At 36.8% G+C, this 23,904-nt stretch overlaps 1 protein-coding gene across 1 annotated transcript in view; it reads left to right on the top strand.

Annotated features, from left to right (window-relative positions):
- LOC148939689 (dipeptidyl peptidase 8) overlaps nt 1-23,904 on the top strand; it is a 95,749-nt gene that overhangs the window by 26,181 nt on the left and 45,664 nt on the right. The window contains exons 4-6 of the mRNA XM_089107190.1: nt 3,327-3,459; nt 10,037-10,283; nt 22,204-22,380. Of these exons, the coding sequence (XP_088963316.1) occupies nt 3,327-3,459; nt 10,037-10,283; nt 22,204-22,380 (557 nt within the window). The remainder of the gene's footprint in view (nt 1-3,326; nt 3,460-10,036; nt 10,284-22,203; nt 22,381-23,904) is intronic.

Raw genomic sequence — 23,904 nt, 5'->3', positions numbered from 1 at the left:
TAGTTTTACATTTATGGGCAGTCATAAAACTTGCGGCTTCCTGGTTGTAGTAGGCCTTAAGGCGCCCCATGACTATCATTTCTAGAGGTTGAAGTTTGTGAGTAGTGTGAGGAGGGACAGTTAAAAGTACAACACCATTATTTTTTAGCTAGATCAAGCAATTCAATGGTGTTTTGGCTGATCTAGTGTTCTAATTTCAGAGGTACATGTGACTGTTTGGAGGGTTTGACTTGATTGATAAAATGATGCAAGTAAAGCAAAGAATGAGAGGCAATCATCCAGCCAGAAGTACTGAGCTGATCGTGATGGTTCCTGGTAAAGCTCCCCTGAGTAAAATTTCCGGACACTGTTTTTGTGGGGAAATAAGTAGAGGAGGGACCATGTTCCCAACACATTAACACCAGCACAAATCGTGGTCAACTGACCTCTTTCTGCTGACGTGACCTTCTCTACTTACTTCTGGCCTCGCTCTGCAATGATCTTACCAGGCTTGTGGATGTTTTCAGACCTCATTTGTCAACATTTCAAATGTCTTGTGGTCTGAACATGTGTTTATCTAGACCTCGCTCCAGGTTGTTAAAGAAAGCTCCTACACTGTGACAGTTGAAAGCAGTTGTCCATCATACGCTTGTACTTTCTGGCGTTCTTACTGATAGAGTTTTAAGGCAATCCATAAAACCACGGTGCCAATCTTTACCTGTATTTCTCCACTGTCTCCACTTCCTTTGCAGTTCCGTTATCCGGTACTATTATACTCTTAATGATGGCATAAGTGTATGCAAATCTACACGCTTCTAGGGGAATACAGTCGAAAGCATATCAGCTATCGTTTTCAAGTAAGTTTTTAGTCCTTTTTCATGTTCCTCTGTAAATATTTATCATATGTTGTAACAGGGTGTAAAAAAAACTCAGGTCCAGACTTTTTAGAGGGGTATTCAGCATCTCAACTTTTTTTATGTAGCCTTGCAGCGTTCCTCTAAGGACACCTATGGCACTTCCAGAGAATCCAACTGACTTCTTGTAGAATAAGAGAAACAACTGCTGTTTTATTTTCTTCTGGATCACAGCCACCTTTCTTTCTTTTCTCTTCTGTTTTACTTTTAAGCATTTTATCTTGAATGAAATTTAACAGGAAAAATAGAACTTCAGATCACCTACTGTTCTGACAGGATTAAACAATGTCAGAATTAACACAGTTTTGGGTTTTAAGCTTGCCATCTACTTTTAAATAAGCTGTTTAACAGCTTTTACAAGCATAGCCCACTTTTGGACACCTTGGCACGGCTTGTCGAATTTACCCCAGGTATTGTGGCCGAACGTGGGAGTTCGCTATCCCGCAGGATGAAAAAATACTAAGATCAAACTGGTGAAGATGGCACGTCTCGGAAGCTGCCAAAAACAAGAAAATAATAAGAGAATACAATGTGAGTTTACAACGCGAGTTGTCTAGTATTCGTAATTAGGCGTAGGCTTTCAGACAAAATTGAACAAAATTCCAGAGTTAATCGCCATAAAACCTGATCCAATCTGATATTTTTGGTAAAAGTATTAATTAAGGTCAGACATTTTAAAAACATGCATTGCCATCTGTCAGAGCTTTTATAATCCACCAGAGGCCATATAGGTTTTTATATTGAGATTGTTTACTTTGGCTAGACGTGGGCCGGTCTCCCCTATACCAATTTTGATATTTAATTTTGCCCAACTGTAAACTATTGAATTGAATTCTCAGAAGAAGCTGTTATCTAACCATAATGTGGTTTGTGTCAAATCGCTTTTGTGGTGTTTATGTTTTCTGGAAATTGGAAAGTAGGATAGTGGGTCTCTTATATTATACTGTTGCAGGAAAAGTAGAACATGGAAAATGTTAAAGGCCGAGTTTTAGCGAAATATAGAATGACTAGTTTCTAAAGACCTATATTCAAAGGACCTCGGGAAGTATTAGTAAGGCCCCTCCCTCCTCCATCACAGAAGCGGTTGCCCCCATCTACACAAGATGCTGCCTACGCCCATGACTGTCACTGTTCTGAAATGGTGATTAATGAGTTCAGTTAAATCAAAATAATTTTGTGTATTTTCGGAAAAATTTCTATTTTTCTGTTGAAAAAAGAAACACATTCATGAAAAAAAAACTTGCTTTTGAAAATACTTTAATAAATTAAGAGCAATCTCTCATTACAATATTTTTTTTGTGATTTCAAATTACGCGTGTGCACATAGAGGGGGGGGGGGAGGGGCACATAGAGGGAAGGAGGTTATTGTAATGAGATATCGCTCTCCCTTGAAACCGTAAAACCACTCCTCTCTTTTATAATCAGCAAAATAAAAGGATAAAAGAAATAGGTAAATAGGAGTTTCATTTTAGGCTGATTAGGAACATATACGATTTATGACCATTACATTCAGTGTGTCTGAGAATACTGGAGCAAATTCTTCAACCACCTAATTGAAGATAAATAATATGTCCTGTTTTTCAGGATCAGGAAGTGGGATTTTTCGGAGAGGTGATCAGTTTGAAAAACAGTGTATACGTTTCTGTTAGGATAGGAGAGAAATTGTACCCCCAAAACAAAAATTGAAATCATCTTGCCTCCACTCGCAAACAAAACTGTCCCTTAAACTTTAAGCTCGATCCGCCAGTCATCAGCAAATTATAATTTTGAAATTATAATTTGGAATTTGCTCACTAAAAAAGAGAAAAGGTCTTTATCTCCCCTAAAATCAGAGTCCATCCGTCTGCACGCGGAAAATAATCTAATATTGATTTTTTCTCCGTAAATGGAACTTCTAGATCTTCTTTATTTAATAAATGATGCCGAAATTTAATCAAGCACAGCAACAAAATTTGCATCACCCTCGCCAGTTTAAAGGCGTTCCGGGCTTTAGATGTCTTCTGTTGAACTTATTTTTAAAACTTTCTTGATCAATCTACGAACAATATATTTTTGATGCATTATTTTTTCCCATAATGTCTTGTGTCCATTCCGTACATTCTGTCCGGATGGTTTCCGCGAAACTTTTGCTCACCATTTTTGTTGTGAGTTTTCATAATCAACGCTTGCTGTTCTTTATTGTATCTTTCCCTGACTGTAGGCCTACACCACAGACATTAACCTGGTGAACAAAAGCACAGTATGAAAAATAGCCTTAATGATCAGTAATAACAAAAAAAAAGTAATTTTGCATACTGCAACAAACAAAAATAACAGACTTTTCAAATCCAATTTTGTTTTTGAGAAACCCTATTGTGCGTAGGTTATCTTTATGACTGCTTATATTTTTTCCTCTCGTTTATTTATTATAACAATTTATGTTTTAAATTACAGGGCTCATATGCAATACCTGCCGAGATTCCTAGTCAAAACATACATCGAATAAATTGCACAATCAGTCCTAGTAACCCCAATTTGATGGCTTATGTTTCCCGGGGAGACATTTGGGTTACACACCTACTAACAGGTAAGCCCCAAGCCCCATTTCGATTAGTATATTAAGTTTTGGAAAAAATCCCCGTCTTAGGAAGGTTAAACACTGATTATGGAGGGGGGATTGCGTCTTGTCCTAATCATGGCTGCCCCCATAGCAACAATCTAGTAAAGAGCGTACTCCAGTCCATATTAGCCGAAAATTTTGAAACACGCTAAAAAAAACTGTTGGGGGATAATTATTGTCAATAAACACTGGTTCAGAATTGGTACCAGTAACACTGTATGTCGAGGTAACGGTAACAACCGTAACAACCGTACGTAACGGTAACAACCGTAAGGAATCATTGACTGCTATTTTAAGAGGACTTAGATGATGAAAATGTCTTGGCTTCGGTTAGAACAATTCTTCTTTATGGATGCAAAACTTGGTTGGTGAAGCAACTACCAGTCTGTGAAGTATTCTCATGATAAACCTGCGTAATCGCATATCAAATGTGGATATGCGACAAATGTGTGGCATCAAGAGAAACGTTGCCCTCACGATCAAATAATTCTGATTGAATTGGTTGGGCCCTGTCTCACGGAAGCCACCAGAGTACCGAAACCTTCTAGCTGAGTCGCTCAGCTCTTGGAAAAGACGCCGAGAAGGACAGTAGGAAAATTAATGGAATGGGATAAGTCTGCGAACCAAGATTAGAATATTGGAAGCTACAGTGATGACAGTGGTCAAATATGGCTCTGAAGCATGGGCGTTCCGAAAAGCGGATGAAGATTTGCTAAATGTTCCCCAGAGAAATTGCCTGCGGACTGTTCTAGGCACCCGACTGACTGACCGTATTTCAAACTGTAGGCTCTACGAAAAATATGGTTCAATCCCGCTTTCTAGGGCTATAATGAAAAAAAGATTGAGATAGCTAGGGCACGTTCTGTGGATGAAGGATGATAAATTGCCAAAAATCGTCATTTTTGGCCAATTGTATCGGTCAGTGGTCGGCAAACCTATTATCCAAAGAGCCATATGTAAACATTACAATAATTTCTAGAGAATTCGGAACCAAATCTGTTTAGTAAACGGTTTTTGCACTAAATAAGTAGTACACTAAATAAAACTAAATTTCATACTAAATAAATATTTATTAATGCAAACAATATGCTTGCATCTCCTTGTAAATTTTGAGTCAGTCAGGTTTATATCTGGTTGTTTTAATTTTTGCCATGATTCCAAGTTCTCATCAATAAGAAGGCTTCTCAGTTTACTCTTGATAATGTTCATGCTTGAAAAAGATTGCTCGTATATATAGAACCAAAAGGGAAAGAACGGCAAACGCAAGCTATTTCAGCTGATCGTAAGAGTCAGAAATACTATTCCAAGCGTTGAAACTGCTGATGCCTTCCTTCTCCAGATTATTCAAAGCCGACCACTTGTATTGTGAACCAAGATCGTATTTTTTACTCCTCCACTATTTCAAATTCAACACAAAGATGTTCGAATTTAAAGGGCCATATCCAGGGGCGTCCCGAGGCTCATTTTATGTAATGGGGGGGGGGGGTGATGTTCGTAAATTTTACCGAATCGCTACCTGATTTATGCCGAATTTTCTGCAGAAATCAAGAATTTTGCTAAATTTCTACCGATTTTGCAAAATTTCTGCCGAAATTTGGGGCGTCTGCCGAATGCCAACAAATTTGGGGGTGAGGGGGGGCATGCCCCTTCCCCCCTTTCGGGACGCCCCTGGCCATATCTCCTTGTTTTTTTAAATCCAACAACAGTATTTCAAAGTTATTAATGTCAATTTCAAGGGAAGAAAATTTCAACTCGGTTATCGTAGTATTAAGAGGAGTTTTGATAAATGTTAAAGCTGCTCTGCTGTTTTTGAATTCCTGAAACCTGCTGAGAAATTATTTCCTCATATTTCAAATTTTTGTTTTAAAATGGTGTTTATCAATAGAAGAATTATTTTCTTGTCGATACTTCAGCAGGCTCAGAAAGCGAAACAATGTTTCCCTCTCAATATCCTGAGCAAAAATGAATATTTTTTTCGAGTGTTATTGCTTCCTCTAACATCAAAAAAATTAAGTTTCATTTCCCTTTTACTTTACGATTAAGCTGATTTTGATAAGACGTAACGTCTACCATGGCATAAAAGTTTGGACTCACTGATCGTCGGTTAGCTCTAGATATTGAATGCCCTTCTCAAGGAAAAATGCATTAATTCCTGGAAAAGGGATGCAAAACGTTTTGAAACGTCCCCTCCTGATATCCAACCTACATTGTTATGAAGTAGAAAATCAGCGTAATCACTCTCCATTTTAAATAAAAAATCTCTGAATTGGCGATTAAGAGCGTTAGCTAAAATGGAGTTGATGATTTTAATCACTAATTTCATAAGTTTGTAAATTTCTTCCGGGAATGTTTGCGCACGAAGCGTTTCTTGGTGAATAACACAATGGTATACAAGTATCTCGTGATTAGTTTTTTCTCTCAAAAAAGCAACAAACTTTTTCTTACGCCGATCATACGTTTGGCCCCACCTTTTGTAATCAACGCAACTTTATCGAGGGAATATTATATTTGGGATATTAGGATTTGGGAATATCCTATATAGGATATTGGGATATTAGGATATTGGGATATTAGGAATATTATATTGGGATTTGGGATATTCCCCAGAGGGAATATTATATTTGGGATATCTGGGATATATTTGGGATAGCACTTGGGATATCTTCTCACGTGTCTGACCTTTGAGTGGTAATAAACCTAAATGTTCTTCTTTAGGGTCTGAATGAGATATAAATCTTACAAAAAGTTAAACTTGCACTGTGTCATTTATGTCATAAGACTTGTCAACTGCTGTTGGAAAGCCGAAACCGATTTCAGATCTTCAATATGCTGTGTGTTTTCAGAATATCTTGATTTTTTCAGAATCAGAATCTTGATTTTCTTTGTCCTTGATTTTTTCAGAATATCTGCTTTGTTCTTAAAATATTTTAACTTAAACAAAATATTGTACATATTCTCTATTTAAGGAATAATTTCAATTTATCAAAATGAGATGCAACTTTTTTCTTATGAAAATATTACTGTGCTTTCTGTGGATATTTGTGCCAGAGCCACACTCAAGGGACAAAGAGCCACATGCGGCTCTGGAGCCGTACTTTACTGACCACTTGTCTAAGGCTCAACGGAAAGAAGGTCGTCCGCGGTTGGGGTGGGAGGATGTCATAAAGTAATATCTAAAGAAATAAAAACTTCCTGTGAGGGGGTAAAAAAGGAGGCTTTTCTTTATTTAGTCCACAATACAGGAAATTACGGACTAATAAAATAGCTTCCTCCTTTCCTTTCTCCATCCCTTTAGATCCTTCATTTCCTTTTTCAATCTTCCTAATTTCTTTTCGATTGCTGCTTTTCCTTTATCAGTATCCCTCCTTTCTTTTTTCCATTCCTTTAGATTCCTCCTTTTCCTTTATGGACCTTCCTCATTTTTTTTCTCCTTTCTTCTATTAGTTTCTTTCATTTCCTTACTCCTTTCCTTTCGATCCCTGCTTTCCTTAATTAGTCTCCTTATCGGCTGATATAAGACGATTAGAGGAGGCCACACCTTCCTCATTTTTTTCGAACTTCTTATTGGGTATTGCGTCCAAAGTAAAAAAGAAAAAAAAGAGGTGTGCTCAGCTTTGGCGTTATAAATGCTTTTTACCTTATTGCCCAAAGATGGAGGATTATTATTACTGTTATTTGTGGGTTAAAAAAAGGGTATTGCACCCAATAAGACCAGGGTCTAAGATCGTAATTATAAATGCTTGCTGTTAAATAATTTTAACTTTTTTTTTTGAGTAATGAAATTGAAGGACTGGAAAACATAAAGGTTGCATTTTTTTGGCATTTGCCAAAATTTTTTGGCAAAGGCCACATTTGCCAAAAAATCTACCGTATACTGAAATGAAAATTATATTAATGTTCTCCAAGAAAACACACATGCTTTGTCATGCGAAACTTTAAAATACAGTCTCCCAGAAATTAAAGATTTGTTTATTCAAATTTTTCCTTTGATTGTCCCTTTTACCCTAAATTAATATATGCACATGTACCTGAAGCAAGGGAGTGGAGGCATCACGTGAAAAATCATAGGTCTTTTGTCAAAAATGTGCAAAAGGTTGTCAAAAAGTTTACATTTGAGGAGTTAGATTTGTTAAAGGTTTTCTAAATTTTCTTTTAGCATTTGTGTTATAATTTTCTATATTATACACAGAGAGAATGTGTTACAAACTTCAGCAATACAAAATGCACTTGTTTTAGTGTCAAAAATATTTTAGTATGAAATAAACTAAGTGGCTACTGATTAATTTGTAAAATCACGCCTATATATAGGATGGGAAACTACCCTCTTTATCTGTTTGATCTGACTACGTTTTGAGACACGTTGTATACGTTTGATAACATGGTGTCATTGACAAAAATGTGGCACTGCTCTAAAAACTTCATAATTTTGAAACAACCCAAAAAAGAATTTTAGAATCTTATTTTTCAGGTATGAAGAAGACCAAAGATAGGTCCAAAGGGCAAAAATATTTTATTTTGAAGTCCTTTGCACTAAATTTTTTTCGAAATTAATTAATAGAGGATAGATCTCATCCTCAGTTAGTTCAAATGGTTCTTGGCGTTTACCCCCCCCCCCCCGAAAATACACCTCCCCGAAAAATACCCCCCCGCGGAAAATAAGCCCCCCCCCCGCAGAAAATACCCCTGCCGTGGAAAATACCCCCACCGCTGAAAATACCCCCCCCCCTTCGTGGAAAATTCCTCTATGGAGAGATCCTCTCACGAAAAAGGGCTTTCAAATTTGAGAATTTGTTTGAGTTTTATTTTTTATTTCTGTGGGGGGGGGGGATTTTGGTGCTTGTGTATTATGTGCCACTCACTCAAGTTTACGATGTGAAAATCGAGAACACCAGTTTTTACGTTAGTTTCTTCGTTGCTTTAGAAATAAATTTGGGCTATAGATTCGCATATTAGAGGGGGGGGGGGGTAAAGTCTAGTGGGTCCACATGCAAAATCTGTTTGGTACAAGTATTCTGTATGTTAGATAGATAGATAGAAAAGTGTATTTTAAAGCCAAATACTCGGCCATGAAGATAGTAAAATAACATAAATAACATACTTTGATCAGAGATCCTCATAAAACACTTAAATGAAACAATACATTACCTTAATAATAGTACTTAATACTTGGATAAAAACACTTAACACTTGAAAAAAAAACCACTTAAATGAAACGTTACATTTACTTTATACTGGGTTTTTTTTTTTTTTTTTTTTTTTTTTTTTTTTTTTTTTTTTTTTTAGTAAATTCCCAGATACCTCGCTATTCTTCTGTAATTTTTTAGTAACCATACCTAGAAAGAATTGTTTTCTGAATTCGAACTATCCAAATACTTTAACCCCCCCCCCCCCCCTTCCCCGCTTGTGTGCAAATATATAGCCCAAATTATATATTTCCCATATATTCTGTCACTTCCTTTTGTGTTGTCTCGCGCTAAGCTGAAAAAAAAAACTAACGAAGAAACAGGTTTGTTCTCGAGTTTTACAGAGCGTAAACGTGAGTGAGTGCTGCATAATACACATTTGCTAAAATTCCTTCCCCCTACGGAAATAAAAAAAAAATAAAACTCAAATAAAATTCGCAAATTTGGAAAGCCTTATTTTCCACGGGGGGGGGGGGATATCTTCCGGGGGGGGCATTTTCCGTGGGAAGGTATTTTCCGAGGGGTATGTTCCGCGGGGGGGAGGGGGGGGGTAAACGACGGCCACCAGTTCAAATATCTAAATTATAGATAACAGAGCTGGCCTTGTTGAGGGGGGGGGACCAGCAGAGAGAAAAAACGCAATGAAAAAAACAAAAAGGAGGAGGGTATTTTCCGCGAAGGGGGAGGGGGTTCCGGTGGGAATTTTCCGTGGAAGGGGGGGGGGTTAATCGCTGGCCACCAGTTCAAATATCTAAATTATAGATAACATAGCTGGCCTTGTTGAGGGGGGGAGGGGAACCAACAGAGAGAAAAAAACTCTATGAAAAAAAGGAGGGTTCAAATATTGAAGAAAATTGTTTGAAGAAAATATTGAAGTTAAAGAACTTTTTTGCTATAATTTTATTATGAAATTCTTTTTTCACTGGAAATTTCTATGGATAGATGCCATCCTAATTAATTTTTAAGTAAATATTCTCTTCTTTAAAATATAGGTGGTCAGTTAATGCCTAATAGTCATTTGCTTTATTTTTGGTCCAAAGAGTTTTTTTTAAATGAAATTGATAAACTTTTGGCACCAAAATTTTCCTTTTTCAATGTTAAATCCATACTATTAATTACTTTTGTCTATCAGGGGTGCCGGTGTGCCAAGGGAGAGGGCAGATTTTGAAAAAAAACTTGTTTACAATTTTATTAAAAAATCGAACAAAGCAAAATGGTCCTCCCTAGATTTTGAAAAATAATTTTTTTTTAAACCTTAAAAAAAGTCCTTGCTCTCCCTTCTGCATTTACATGAGTCAATGTCCCTGAAGTCTAGTTATAAATGATATTTGGGTTGAGCAATATTTTTATTTAATTTTCAGGATCGGAGTACAGATTAACGCACTCAAATCAACAGACAGGTGATATTAGGCAGGATACCCTTTCTTCAGGATTTCCTTCGTATGTGATGCAAGAAGAATTTTCTCGATATGAAGGGTTTTGGTGGCAACCCAAACAGGACACAGATGGCATTCATCGAATAGTTTATGAAGAAACGGACGAGAGCATGGTTGATATTATTACACTTGTTGCACCTGGCGGACGGAATTGTGAAACCGAACAATCAAGGTGTGTTCTGATTCCAAAAATTAGGGGTAGTATAGGGGATAGGTTCTGAGCTGTTCGGGGGTGGGGGGGCAGCTGGGTCATCTGCCTCAGGTTCCTTGGGTGGAGGAGGGGGTGGGGTTTGGCTGGTGGGCTGTCCACTTCGATAAATTTTTACTTTGATTTGGCTTTTTTGCTGTTATTTGAGTCGGGAGTGGGGCGCTGTAATTAATTTTTCCCCGAGCACTACTGACGCTAGGAACGGCTCTGGATATGTTGCTCTGTCTGGGAAATTATTGGAGAGACAGGAACGAAAAAAGAAAAACGGTGAATCTTAAAAACAGTAATTTAGATTTGATAAATTAATTTAGAATATAATAATCTAAGGAAATAATTCGATTAATAATCTAATAAATATAATATTTTAAATCGAAATAATATAAATAATAATAAATAACAGTAGTAAATAATTAAAATTTTTAATAAATAATTTAACAAGTTTAATTAAATTTAGTAAGTTTAAACAACAAACAGTAAATTTTCAACGTCTCGATTAATTTGGCAGCTAAAAGAAAAACAGTTATCTCGTGATGTGCCTTTTAACGTACCTCCCCAATATACTAATCATTATCTTCGCAAATTCCATTTTGTGCGCTTAAAGGGCCTTTAAGTGGCACCTTGTTCCTTTTCTTGCATGTAGAATTAAAACTAAAGCATACCATCCAATTCAAGAGTCAATGCTAGTTTTAAATCTTGCAGTCATCTATTACCCTTGCATAGATTCATTATTATCTTTTCCGTTATAACAATTTATAAATCTTATAATTCCGCCATTTTCAAAATTGTCGGTGATCCAGCTTAAATGAGTCAATCTACAAGCTGCTTTCAAACGACGAAATTGAATAAAAAAATAGAAAATTCTGAAAATGAACAAACGCTAAAAAGTTAGTTATTAAAAAAAACTATTAAACATTTTCAGATTTTCAATCGAATGGTATGTTTTTACTCTAGTTACATTAGATTGAAAGGAAGAAACAAAATATTCCTGCGAGGGTCTTGTGAAGGTCCCATTTTATATCTAATGAATAGCTATAAGAAGGACTATAAGTGATAATACACAGGGAAAGGCTATTTCCTGCACCGCTGACTCTAGAATTACCATAAAGTACTAGCGTACAGTACTAGCGGGATTTTTTATCCTTAAACTGTTGGGATAAGGTGATTCGTGTGTTGCACTTCCCACGGGTCTTATCTACATCTAAATCTTTAAAGCTTGTAACGCCGGTGTTGCCAAATTGAACTGAAGGTGTGCTGACAAAATCTTTGCGAAAATAAATAACATAAATATGGTAGAACTCTGCCCACGTTGCAAGAAAATGTAACAAGAGCTCAAGGAGGAATTCAGTGCCGAGACTGCCTAAAATGGCACCACTTTGGTTGCGCAGGTCTTGCGTATAATAAGGAAGCTGCTGACAAACTCCGAGGACAATGGCAATGCTGTAGTTGCAAATCTTCTTGCAACGACCAATATAAAGCAACTCCTCCACCAAAAGAACAAAATACTAGAGGGACTCCGAGAGAAGAATCCACCAAAAGCCAAGGTCCCTCGGTAAGCCAGCCTACGAAGCCCAAAGAGATTCCTTTGAGCACTAGTTTCCCAGATAACAACACAGAATGCAGCTACTGTCACAAAGATGTCGACATTGCCACCTCTTTCCTCTGCTTTTTCTGCAACGAGTGGGAACATACCTCTTGCCGAGGTATAAATGCCGATCTCGTGCTGGTCATGAAGAGAGAAGACAACGAGTGTCTCCTGTTTAAATACGAATGCCTCTCCTGCTCCAAGCGAAAAGTAGCACTTCTACAGCTTCAAGTGCGACAGCTAACAGAAGCTCAACCTCACAGACCTCATGAGGCAACACCTTCGAATCATAGTGAAAAACCCTCACCTCACGACATCCAGCCGATAATAAATGCAATTATTCAGGTAGAAGTACAAAAGGAACTAAGAGAACAGAAAAAGATGAATTTTGTAGTCATGGGGCTACCTGAATCTACTGCTGTCAATGACACTACACAGATTGTCAAATTGACTCGAGAAAACGAGCTCGGGGCAAATATCGCTGAAGGGGAGATACTAGAAACCGCCCGGATTGGAAGACCAAAAGAAGATGGTAGTCCACGCACTTTGTTAGTTAAGCTAAAAAAATCACAAGAGCTTGAGGTGAAAAGGCAAACTATCCTGAGGACAGCTCCAAATCTAAGAAAATCATCAAATGAAGAAACTTGTACCAAAGTATATATAAGCCCGGATCTCACGCCCATGCAGAGACAAATCCTCGCCGTGAAGAGACAACAGAAGAGGAATGCCCGCACCCAGTGCGATCGTCAAATGGAGATGCCATTGGAGCATTGGAGGCGAGGTAAAGACTCCAACGAAGAGCAACGGCAAATATGAAGTGAAATAACCAAAGCCAAACAAATGCCACCATCCTTCAAGCCTAACAAAAAAGCTACTAAAGTAAAAACACTAAAGATACTATATTTAAATGCTGATTCACTACCAAACAAATTATCAGAATTAAAAGTAGAAATTGCAGCAAAGAACCCAGACATAGCAGCAGTGGTCGAAGCTAAGCCTAAACCCTGTTAATATCTCCCAACTTTACTAGAGTTGGCCATCAACAGCTACAAAAGCCACACCTTGAACATAGATCAAGAAGAAGGTCGGGGAATTATTTGCTACATCTTAGACAATTTATCAGTCCAGAAAGTATCATCAACAACAAATGGACAGGAAATTGTTTGGCTTCAGATATCAAACACAAACCAAGCATCTTTAAATTTGGCTGTAGTATACAGAAGTTCAAATAGCACAGCCGTGAATGACCAAGTACTCTTTAAAGATATTCACGCTATATGTCAAAGATTTAAAGAACCAACTCTCATCATTGGAGATTTCAATTACCCTAACATAGATTGGGACCTTCCACACCTCCTAGAGCATAGCGGGTCACCCTCACAGAGGGTATTTCTGAAGATAAGGAACGATAATTACCTAGAACATCTTATTAAAAAACCAACAAGAATCCGAGGAAGCGACAAGCCAACACTACTGGACCTAGTCTTATGCAGTAATACGGAACTAATAAAAGAACTTACTATAGGTCCTCCAGTTGGAAAATCGGACCACGCTTCAATTTACTTAGAGGTGATTATAAGTTGTGAAACTATGAGAAAAAAGAGAGGTGGATGTATTCAAAAGGTGATTACAATACCATGCGAACGGAGCTAGAAGTTTTCAACTGGACTGAAATACTAAATAACACAGATGTCATGTACAGAAAGTTTGCATCCGTAATCACAGACCTCACAAAGAAGTATGTACCAATAGTCAATATATTTAAAGGACCGCCTCTAAAACGAGAGATTCTTGACCTAATAAAAACCAAGCGGCAAGCCTGGCAGACACTCAAGCAGGCTGATACCGAAAGTAATCGTAGAAATTATCCAGAATCGCCGACAAAGTCAGGAAAGCCACTAGACAAGAAGCAAGCGAAAAGCAGAGGAAAGTAGCCGAAAACTCAAAGATCAACCCCAAGGCGTTTTGGAACTTCGTGAACTCAAAAAGAAAAGAACAGCCGGTTATTCCTTATCTTAGAAACTCAGCAACAAATTTAACAATCAGTGACCCAATAGCTAAAGCCAACCTACTAAATCAGCAGTTTTCCACAGTTTTCACAACAGAGAGGGACAAAGATGAAAGTCAAGAGGAAAGTCAGCCACTAGTCGCAGGCAAATTTGAAGAAATAGAACTGACAATACAAATGGTCTACTAAAAACTAAAAAATCTAAACCCTTACAAATCAGAAAGTCCAGATGGCCTACATCCTAGAGTACTCAAAGAGCTGGCACAAGAAATTGGAGCGCTATTGCACTACATTTTTGTCAAGGTGCTACAAACACGAAGCCTTCCTGATACATGGAAGCAAGAAACGGTGATACCCCTCTTCAAAAAAGAAAGCAAATCAGATCAAAGTAACTATAGATCGATCAGCTTAACCTGTATTACCTGCTAAATACTAGAATCTTTACTCCACGATAATATATTACAGTACCTACTCGAAAGAAGCCTCATTTCACCCGCACAGTTTGGATTTCTCAAGAAAAGATCAGCAGAAAGCCAGCTACTTATCGCTACAAACGCCTGGAGAAAATATATGGATAGTGGGATGCAGGTAGATATTTTATACTTAGATCTCAGAAAAGCCTTTGATAAAGTCTTACAAAGTCAACTTCTTCGAAAACTACAGTCTATCGGTGTTGGTGATACTATTCTAAAGTGGGTTCTCAACTTCCTGAAAGGAAGATCTCCGCGAGTGAAACTTGAGGGATATCCTAGCAGCAATGAGACAAAAGTCACAAGTGGAGTGGTTCAAGGTAGTGTTCTGGGGCCTTTACTATTCAATATTTACATAAATGATCTCCCAAATAACATAGATTCAGAGATACTGCTTTATGCAGGTGACACGAAAATCTTTCGCGCAATAACAAGCCTTGAACATACAGAAATACTACAGCAAGACTTAAACAAAATAGCAGAATAGATGAAAAAATGGAGCATGGAAGTGAATACAGAAAAAAGTTGTCACGTTCAGGCTAGGCCCAAAACACATTTCTTGGCATTACTGCTTTGAAGGACAACAGATACCTATACAAGAAGAAGTGCGAGACTTGGGAGTGACAATAGACAGTGACATGACTTTCACCAAGCACTACGAGTCAATCATCTCTAAGTCATCACAAGTCTTGGGAATTATTCGAAGAAATTTCTCTCTTACTGACTCAACACTGTTTTCTATACTCTTCAAATCGTTAGTAAGACCAATGTTCGAATACGGTCATACAGATACCAGATACCTATTTTTCAAAATAGGTATTTTTCACAATTTTTCACAGATAACCAGACCATTTTTTCAAAAAGACAGCAATGCAATAGAAAAAATCCAAAGGAGGTTACTAAATTTGTTCCATCACTTAGAGACTTATCATAACAAGACCGTTTGAGAAAACTGTCGCTCCCAAGCCTCTTTACCGATTTTTGAGCGGAGATCTTATTGAAGTATACAAAATATGCAACAGATACTACGACAACATCCTTCCAGAAGAGATAATAACATCCAAGAATAATTACCTGAGACGTCACGAGTTTAAGCTAACTGAAGAACGTTTCAGAAGTGATATTGGTAGATGGGCATTCAGCAACCGCATTGTCTCCGAGTGGAACGTACTACCATCAGACACTGTTAACTCAGATTCAGTCAATGCATTTAAGAACAAGATTGACAATCATTATAGTGATAAAGCATTTGATTATTCAAATTTTTGTAGATAGAGGCGCAAGCCTGTTTTTGCAATATATTATTATTATTATAAACAGTAGTTCGAGAGTGGAAGTACTAATCAAATGTAGATGAACACAAATGCCCATAGAAAGGGCTAATAAACGCTAATAAAGGGCTATTTTCTACAACGGAGACACTAAAATTACCAGGAATTGCAATTTAATTTATGGAAGGTTTATTTAAATATAAAATAAAAAGTGTCTGCGGGAAGGGCTAATAAACACAGGGAATGGCTATTCCCTGCACCGCTCACTCTAGAAATACCATAAACAGCAGTTCAAGAGTGGAAGTACTATTCAAATGTAGATAAACAAAAATGCCGATAGGATGGGCTTATAAACGCAAGGAGAGGCTAATTTTCTACAACGGAGACACTAAAATTACCATAAATAGCAATTAAATGTATGGAAGGTTTATTTAAATATGAAATAAAAAGTGTCTGCAGGAAGGGCTAATAAACACAGGGAAGGGCCATTCCCTGCACCGCTCACTCTATAAATACCATAAACAGCAGTTCAAGAGTGGAAGTACTATTCAAATGTAGATAAACAAAAATGCCCATAGGATGGGCTTATAAACGCAAGGAGGGGCTAATTTTCTACAACGGAGACACTAAAATTACCATAAATAGCAATTTAATATATAGAAGGTTTATTTAAATATAAAATAAAATGTGTCCGCAAGAATGGCTAATAAACACAGGGAAGGGCTATTCGCTGCATCACGGACTATAGAAATACCGTGAACAGCTGTTCGAGTATGGAAGTACTATTCAAATGTAGATAAAAATGTCCGTAGGATGGGCTAAAACGCAAGGAGGGGCTATTCCCTATAACAGAGACACTAAAATTACCATGAATAACACTTTAACGTATGGAAGGCCTTTTTAAATATAAAATAAAATAAATGCACAGGAAGGGGTACTAAACGGAGGCAAGTGCTTTCCCTTGCATTTCAGACACTAGAAACAGCTTCACAACAATTAGTGTATGGAAGTTAGGACTATTGGTAGGACTTTCTAATGGTAGGACAATTGGGATAAGTAAGTTAAAACATCAAATAAAACAAATTATAGAACATCCTGACAAAAGAATTTGAATATTTTGAAACTTCAATATTTTGTTTTTTGCCATGTTTTTGGTTTACAATATTTTGGTTTCAATATTTTGAAACCATACTATATGAGGGTATCATGGAGGAAGTCTGGAGATATCTTGAGGAAGTAGGTACTTCTCTACTTAAACATGGTATTAATGTCCGTATTTCATTAATGTCCGTATTAATGTCCGTGTTACATGGTATTAATAGTGTGTCCGGTCTTCAGTTTCCAATGCATCTTTTTGTCGAAAAAATTCTTTATTTTAAGTATTATGTTTTGTTAGGGCTATAATGAAAGAAAGGTTGAGGTGGCTAGGACACGTTGTGCGAATGAAGGATGACAGATTGTAAAAGATTGTCCTTTTCGTCCAACCGTCTAGGGCTAAACGGAGAGCAGGTCGTCCTCGTCTGGGGTGGGAGGACGTCATAGAGAAAGATTTAAAGGAAATGGGAACTTCCTGGGAGGGTGTAAAAAGGTAGGCTTTGAATAGATTATGATGGAGGAAGAGCGTGCGTAGCTGTGCTGGCCTCAGGCGGCTTGGTGCTGCGGTGAGTTGTTAGTACTAGTAGTAGTAATTACAGAAGTACGAACAATTTTCTTTGAAATGAGCCCTTTAACATCTCTCTATTGTGTTTTAGTGTTCCGCTAACAGCGGAGAAAAAATAAGAAAAAAAGGATACATCAGTGTTACCCATGCAAAAGGTGATTTTTTTTGTTTTTAAAACCAGGGGACTGTAAGCTCCCTGTATATGGTTTTCGGCCATAGCGATTCAAATGATGTACTGTTTGTTTCAATCCACGTCTTTTTTTAGGAATTTCCAGCACTGCTTGGAATTTAGAATTTTATTTTAAGGAATGCACTAAGACCTCCACGCATTTGTTATTTTTAAGTCGTAAAATGACTCCAAGTTTACCCCCACCCCCCCCCCCCCAGGATTTGGACAAAATTACACCACTGCTAGGAATTTAGAATTGTATTTTTAAAAATGCACTAAGACCATCACGCATTTGTTATTTTTAAGTCATAAAATGACTCCAACTTTACCCTCACCCCCCTCCCAGGATTTGGACAAAATTCCACCCCTGCTTGGAATTTAGAATTGTATTTTAAGGAATGCACTAAGACCACCACGCATTGTTATTTTTAAGTCGTAAAATGACTCCAACTTTAAAGGGTTTCTAGGTTGTATTTTTAAGGGTTTAAAGGGCTTTTTTTAGGGCTTTGTAACTTTTTTCCGATATTATTAGGCAGTTTACTGGTGAAAGCACTCTCTATACTGTTTTTTTTTTTTTTTTTTGTTACCTTACTTTTGATCCGCTGGTGCCTCTAGATCCATCCAGGGTTTCAAGAAGGAGCCTCCAATCTTATCGTTGGTTTGCTGCAGCCAGACTATTTTCTAACAGAGGTGGGATTGACCTATGTAGGTTGCGTAGATCGTCGTAGTGTTTCCGGGGCTGCTTCTGCTACTTGAACCAGTATGTTGCTAATGATGTGCTGCTTTCGGTAGCTGGAGATCGTCCATACCTAGCACGTGGCTGATGTATCTCCGTTGGCGATCTCTTATGACTCATTAGTCACAAAAGACAGACCCATCGTGCTGCGGAAGGATTGGTTAAATATCCCCTCCTGTCTGTGGATGTTGATGATTTTTCTAAGACATGAGAGTTTTGAAAGGGAGTATTCCTCCCTCTTGTGCCAGATATGGGTGCAAGGTTGCTGAAAGTAGAACTGGTACGGTAAAACATTACCGTTGAAAAGTCTCAGTTTCAGCCGTGGAGTGAAGCTTGTGGCCATCCAGCTATCTGTAGTGTATTGAAGGCTCTGTTATTTTCATTAAATCTTGTGAGAAATTCTTTTGCGGGGAATCTAGTTTTTTCGGTTATGTTTCCAAATTGTTTGAAATGGACGGCTTGCTCTATTTGTTGCTCTACGCGTGATGCTCAATCGTTACTCTGTGGCACTTGTGCATTTTTTTTCTCAGCATTTGTTTCTAGACCTTGTGGCTCCAAAGTTCTTGGAGTTGCTACTTGCATGTTTTCATGGCGGAAATGTCGTAAGTTAATGCGTTTAAAAGAAAAAACTGTCATCTCAGGAATTTTAACCATTATTTCATTTATTCTTGCTAGTAAAGTTTATTGTAAAAACAAATTTAAGTGAATTTGGGTTCAAATATCAAGTGGTATAGACTTGATATTTCGAATCCCCGTCCTTCGAAGGTCTTCGTTGGAAAGTCTGTCTAGATGCGTTACACCAGCTAAACGGCAGAGACATTTCTTGTTGAAGGCCGAAATTCTACATTTGTCTTCGACTTTTAGTGTATACGTCTTGCAGGCTTGTATCCCCGTCTTGATTTCCCCGGCAGGCTTATAATCCCGTCTTGATTTCGGACATGTATCCCCATCCTTGGGATACAAGCTAGAGCTCTAAGCCACGTTTCACAGGGAAAATATATCTTCATAAGCGATTTGTATGCCGCTGGACACAGTTACAGGATATTGCCTTTGAATATGAAGTCAAATACAACGTTAAAACCTTCAGAAGGTCAAGACGTTCAGATTCGAGTCAAAAAGTCAAAACGTTCAGGAATGTATATACAAAATCAATAGCTTTCTTTTTATGACGGCAAAAAAATAAGTGTCATTAATAGTCAATTAGAAAACATCAATGATTAATTTTTTCTCAGCTGCTGTCTATCATTTGCTTTATTCTTTTGGGCTTTCTTAGTTGCTTAGTTTTTATGAATCTACTGGATACGCTTAACTGGATACGCCATATAAAATAATATATTTATTATGTATATATATATATATATATATATATATATATATATATATATATATATATATATATATATATATATATATATATATAATCATCGTTTTATTTTTGTCAATAAATTGAAATATTTCTACTTTAATTTATTCTTTCGATTTTCGCTTATGAATTAAACATATTTACAAATAAATTATTATTACTTCAAATAAAATGACACTACTCTATTTCAACAGTGACTTTTTATACACGCCGATCTCTTTGTACGTGTTTCTGCTAGTGTTAGTTTTGGAATTCCTATGGGTAAATTGAACGACAAATTTCTGACACAAGAAAGTTAAACGGAATCATTTAAACTTATAGCAATAAAACTTTAAATTAAACGGAAGTTGTTTTAACTACAACACACAGAAACGGAGGCAGGTTATTGATTCCCACTATGATTACATTCTATGTTCTGCTTTCTATCCAACGCTTCCAATTGTTCTATTTGTAAGTTACCGCATGTCTATCAAAATATGGAACTGGACCAGAAGCTGGAAGTGTCATAAAGTATTTGAAGGATATTCACATTATGTTATGTAGATCAAATTCACTCCAAAAAATAATAATATATTTGTATCTGCATCTATCAAAATATGGAACTGGACCAGAAGCTGGAAGTGTCATAAAGTATTTGAAGGATATTCACATTAGATCAAATTCACTCCAAAAAATAATAATATATTTGTATCTGCATCTATCAAAATATGGAACTGGACCAGAAGCTGGAAGTGTCATAAAGTATTTGAAGGATATTCACATTATGTTATGTAGATCAAATTCACTCCAAAAAATAATAATATATTTGTATCTGCATCTATCAAAATATGGAACTGGACCAGAAGCTGGAAGTGTCATAAAGTATTAGAAGGATATTCACATTATGTTATGTAGATCAAATTCACTCCAAAATGTAAAAATATATTTGTATCTGCATCGCTGCGCAAAACTGTCAAAATTTAGAAACTTGGGTCATCTGCTGCGAACTTTGCATTTGAAGGTCATGTGGATGGCTATTACAACGATGGCGAGAAACCCTATTTGATCTGTGGTGCTGATGATAGCTTGGTTTATATTTGGAACTACCTAGGTCGATGTTGTGTCCAAAGTTTGGATGGTCGTGCAAAGAATCTAACACCTGTCGCTTTTGATTCCGAAAAAAATAGAACACATCAATTCTGCCAAACCAAAAAAGTTATTTTCCTTTTTGTTCAAGACATGATTTGTTGACCTCATTTTTTAAGGGTTTCAGGCCATTTCTCGAACTTCTCATAAATTTATTTTCAGAATAACATTTTAATATTATGACTAATCGAGATAATAGTTACCATTTCTGAATTACCTACAAATGGCAATTTTTCTCATTAGCCAGTTTTTCTCAAAACACTTTTTTTGTTACTATGCACCGTGGTTGTTCCTCTACGAGGTTTCACCTACCGCTCCAACTATGATTGTTGTTATCGTACTCTTCATATTTAAAAAAGAGAATAAAAAGCGAAATATGTAATGCATCTCTTATTACTCGGGTGGATGTTCTGGAGGAAAATTGTTTGTTAGACGTTCCTTATCTCATTACGTGATTTCTGTCTCAGGACACAATCGATTAGAGATGAGCGGTGACCAGTGTTACAACACAGGTTTCGTATTTTCGGCGTAGCACCTTTAATTAGGTGTAGTTTTGTTGGTGTTGTTTAATGGGGATAAATGGATATATCCCTATTTGAAAGTTTATTTGTACAAATTTTGCAGAACAAGAACTGCCCCTCTCCCCACAGAATATTATGACACATCCTTAGGAATGCCACTTCAAACTTTTTTTTCGATTCCATTTCGCGTTTTTGGTGCTTGAATATATGGAAACTATTTTATGTTACCATAACATAATTGTGTATACTTTGGATTCAAATTTGTTGAAGGTATGTACCAGCCAGTGGTGGGTACTTGAGTTTAGCATAAATAAAACATTGTTTGACCTAGTTTATTGCAGTTCTATATATCAACGTAAAGTGCACGCCCTAGAAATTTAAAACATACAATTTCCGTTTAAACAGTATCGCCATCTATTCTAATTACCTCAAAGTAGATTTTTTCAGTCAACCTTCTACCAGCACCACAAAAAAACTAGAAAACTCAGGGTTTCAGTAAGGACTACGAAAAAAAGTATCTCTTCTCATAAGGGCGCTGGTGAAAAGGTAGCATTATGATGAAACAGTTATAAAGGGTTAAGGGAAGATGCGACCATTCTCATATTTAGGATAAACCCAGCTTATTGTTTGACTCAAATGCACCCAGCTGACTCATTTAAATCATGAAGCATTATTATAGAAAGTTAAACTTTAGTATAGGGATTGAGGGCTGGGGTGGGACAGGAATCCCCTTCAAATATGAAAATAAAACTGTATATGATCTGAAAATGAAGGAAATTATTACAAATAAAAGTGTTGTTTTTCAGATGAATGTAAGAAGTGACATTAGCAATTAAATATAACAAAATTGTACCTATATTAGGACCCCTCCCCCACTCTTTTTTCACGCTGAAGTTTCACTTTTTATTTCAATGCTGCATCAAGGATGCCTTGGGAAGGCAGCTGGTTACAGACGCTTCATATCATTTTTCCTTTCTAGGTTTCCTGGTGTTGGCACAGCAAATGCAAAGTCCCGGTTGCGTCTTCTGTCATTTTGTTTGAACGATAACGATGAAGTATGCTCGCTTGTGATTAGTGATTTAGCACAGTCATTTGATGTACTATTCCCAAATATGGAATATCTAGTCAGAGTTGGGTGGACCCCAGAAGGAAAATAGTGAGTTAGTCCCTAATATGTTTAAATATTTAATACTGGCGGGTAAAATTCTAAGGGGAAGGTACATTGGATGATTTTTTCAGGGGCCGAGGGGAGGGGGGCTGCAAAAAAGCGTTAATTTTTGCCCCCAGATCGAGATTCTATTCATTCCACAATGTTAATATAAAAGCAGGATAGTTGAACTATTATGAAAAGGAGTTCACTTTCCAACTCTGTGCATAAATTTTCCAACCTTGGATATAAATAAATAAGTATATGATTGTAATCTGGAAGCTGATATATAGATGAGCCAGTCTTAGGTGAGAGAATTAAGTAGAGGCATTGTCTTAAATTGACCATTAAATACTTTTTTTGTGTTCTATAACACAAAAATAAATAAATAAGCATATGATTGTAATCTGGAAGCTGATATATAGATGAGCCAGTCTTAGGTGAGAGAAATAAGTAGAGGCATTGTCTTAAATTGACCATTAAATACTTTTTTTGTGTTCTATAACACAAAAATAAATAAATAAGTATATGATTGTAATCTGGAAGCTGATATATAGATGAGCCAGGCTTAGGTGAGAGAATTAAGTAGAGACATTGTCTTAAATTGACCATTAAATACTTTTTTTGTGTTCTATAACACAAAAATAAATAAACAAGTATATTATTGTAATCTGGAAGCTGATATATAGATGAGCCATTTTATTTTAATGTGTAATAAATACTTTGTGTTCTACGTAATTTTTGGTTGAAGATCTGTGTATAAGAATTCCTGGGCTAATCCTGTGATGGTTACCTAGTACATAACATTGAACTGTCAAGTCTTCTGTTCAGCAAATTAAGCATGGAAGTAGTGGTTAGGAAAACAATAAAATTTGTCCATTTTAATGAAAAGCCTGTATATAATAGTTCTTTTGGGAAAAGGGTTTAATATACCAGTTTCATAGTGGTATATTATTGAACCATCAGGTCTTTGATTTAGTAGATTAAGTATTAATTGAAAAATTAGATATACAATTGAAAGACTACTACTACTGCTAGCAAACTTACTGCAACACCAAGCTGTCTGAGGCCAATACAGCTACGTACGCTCCTCCTCCATCTCTATCTATTCAAAGCCTCCCTCTGTACACCCTCCGAAAAAGTTCCCGTTTCCTTTAAGCCTTCCCTCATGACATCCTCCCACCCCAGACGAGGCCGACCTGCTTTCCGTTTAGCCCTAGGCGGTTGGCCGAAAAGGACAATCTACTGGACAAAGGACTCTTCGGGGACGACTCGCTTTTCATTTGGTCCTAGACAGTTGACGAGCAAGGACTATTAATTGAAGTAGAATAAGAACAAGGAAATTTATACAAAAAAAAGATAAAGAAATATCACGGTTTTTACAATATTCATCTTTTGACAATAAATATATGAGAATTGAGGGATATTTGGGGTGCAACCACTTAAAAAATCCGAGGTATTAGGGAATTAAAAACCGAGAAAGATATTTCGTTCAAACTTAGCTAAGAACAAAAAGACTTAAAACTATAACTA

This window comes from Artemia sp. Qi Xiang Cuo, chromosome 21 (assembly GCF_049724085.1).
Source record: "Artemia sp. Qi Xiang Cuo chromosome 21, ASM4972408v1, whole genome shotgun sequence".
NCBI classification, from domain to species: domain Eukaryota; kingdom Metazoa; phylum Arthropoda; class Branchiopoda; order Anostraca; family Artemiidae; genus Artemia; species Artemia sp. Qi Xiang Cuo.
This window is presented reverse-complemented; position numbering and strand designations above follow the sequence as displayed.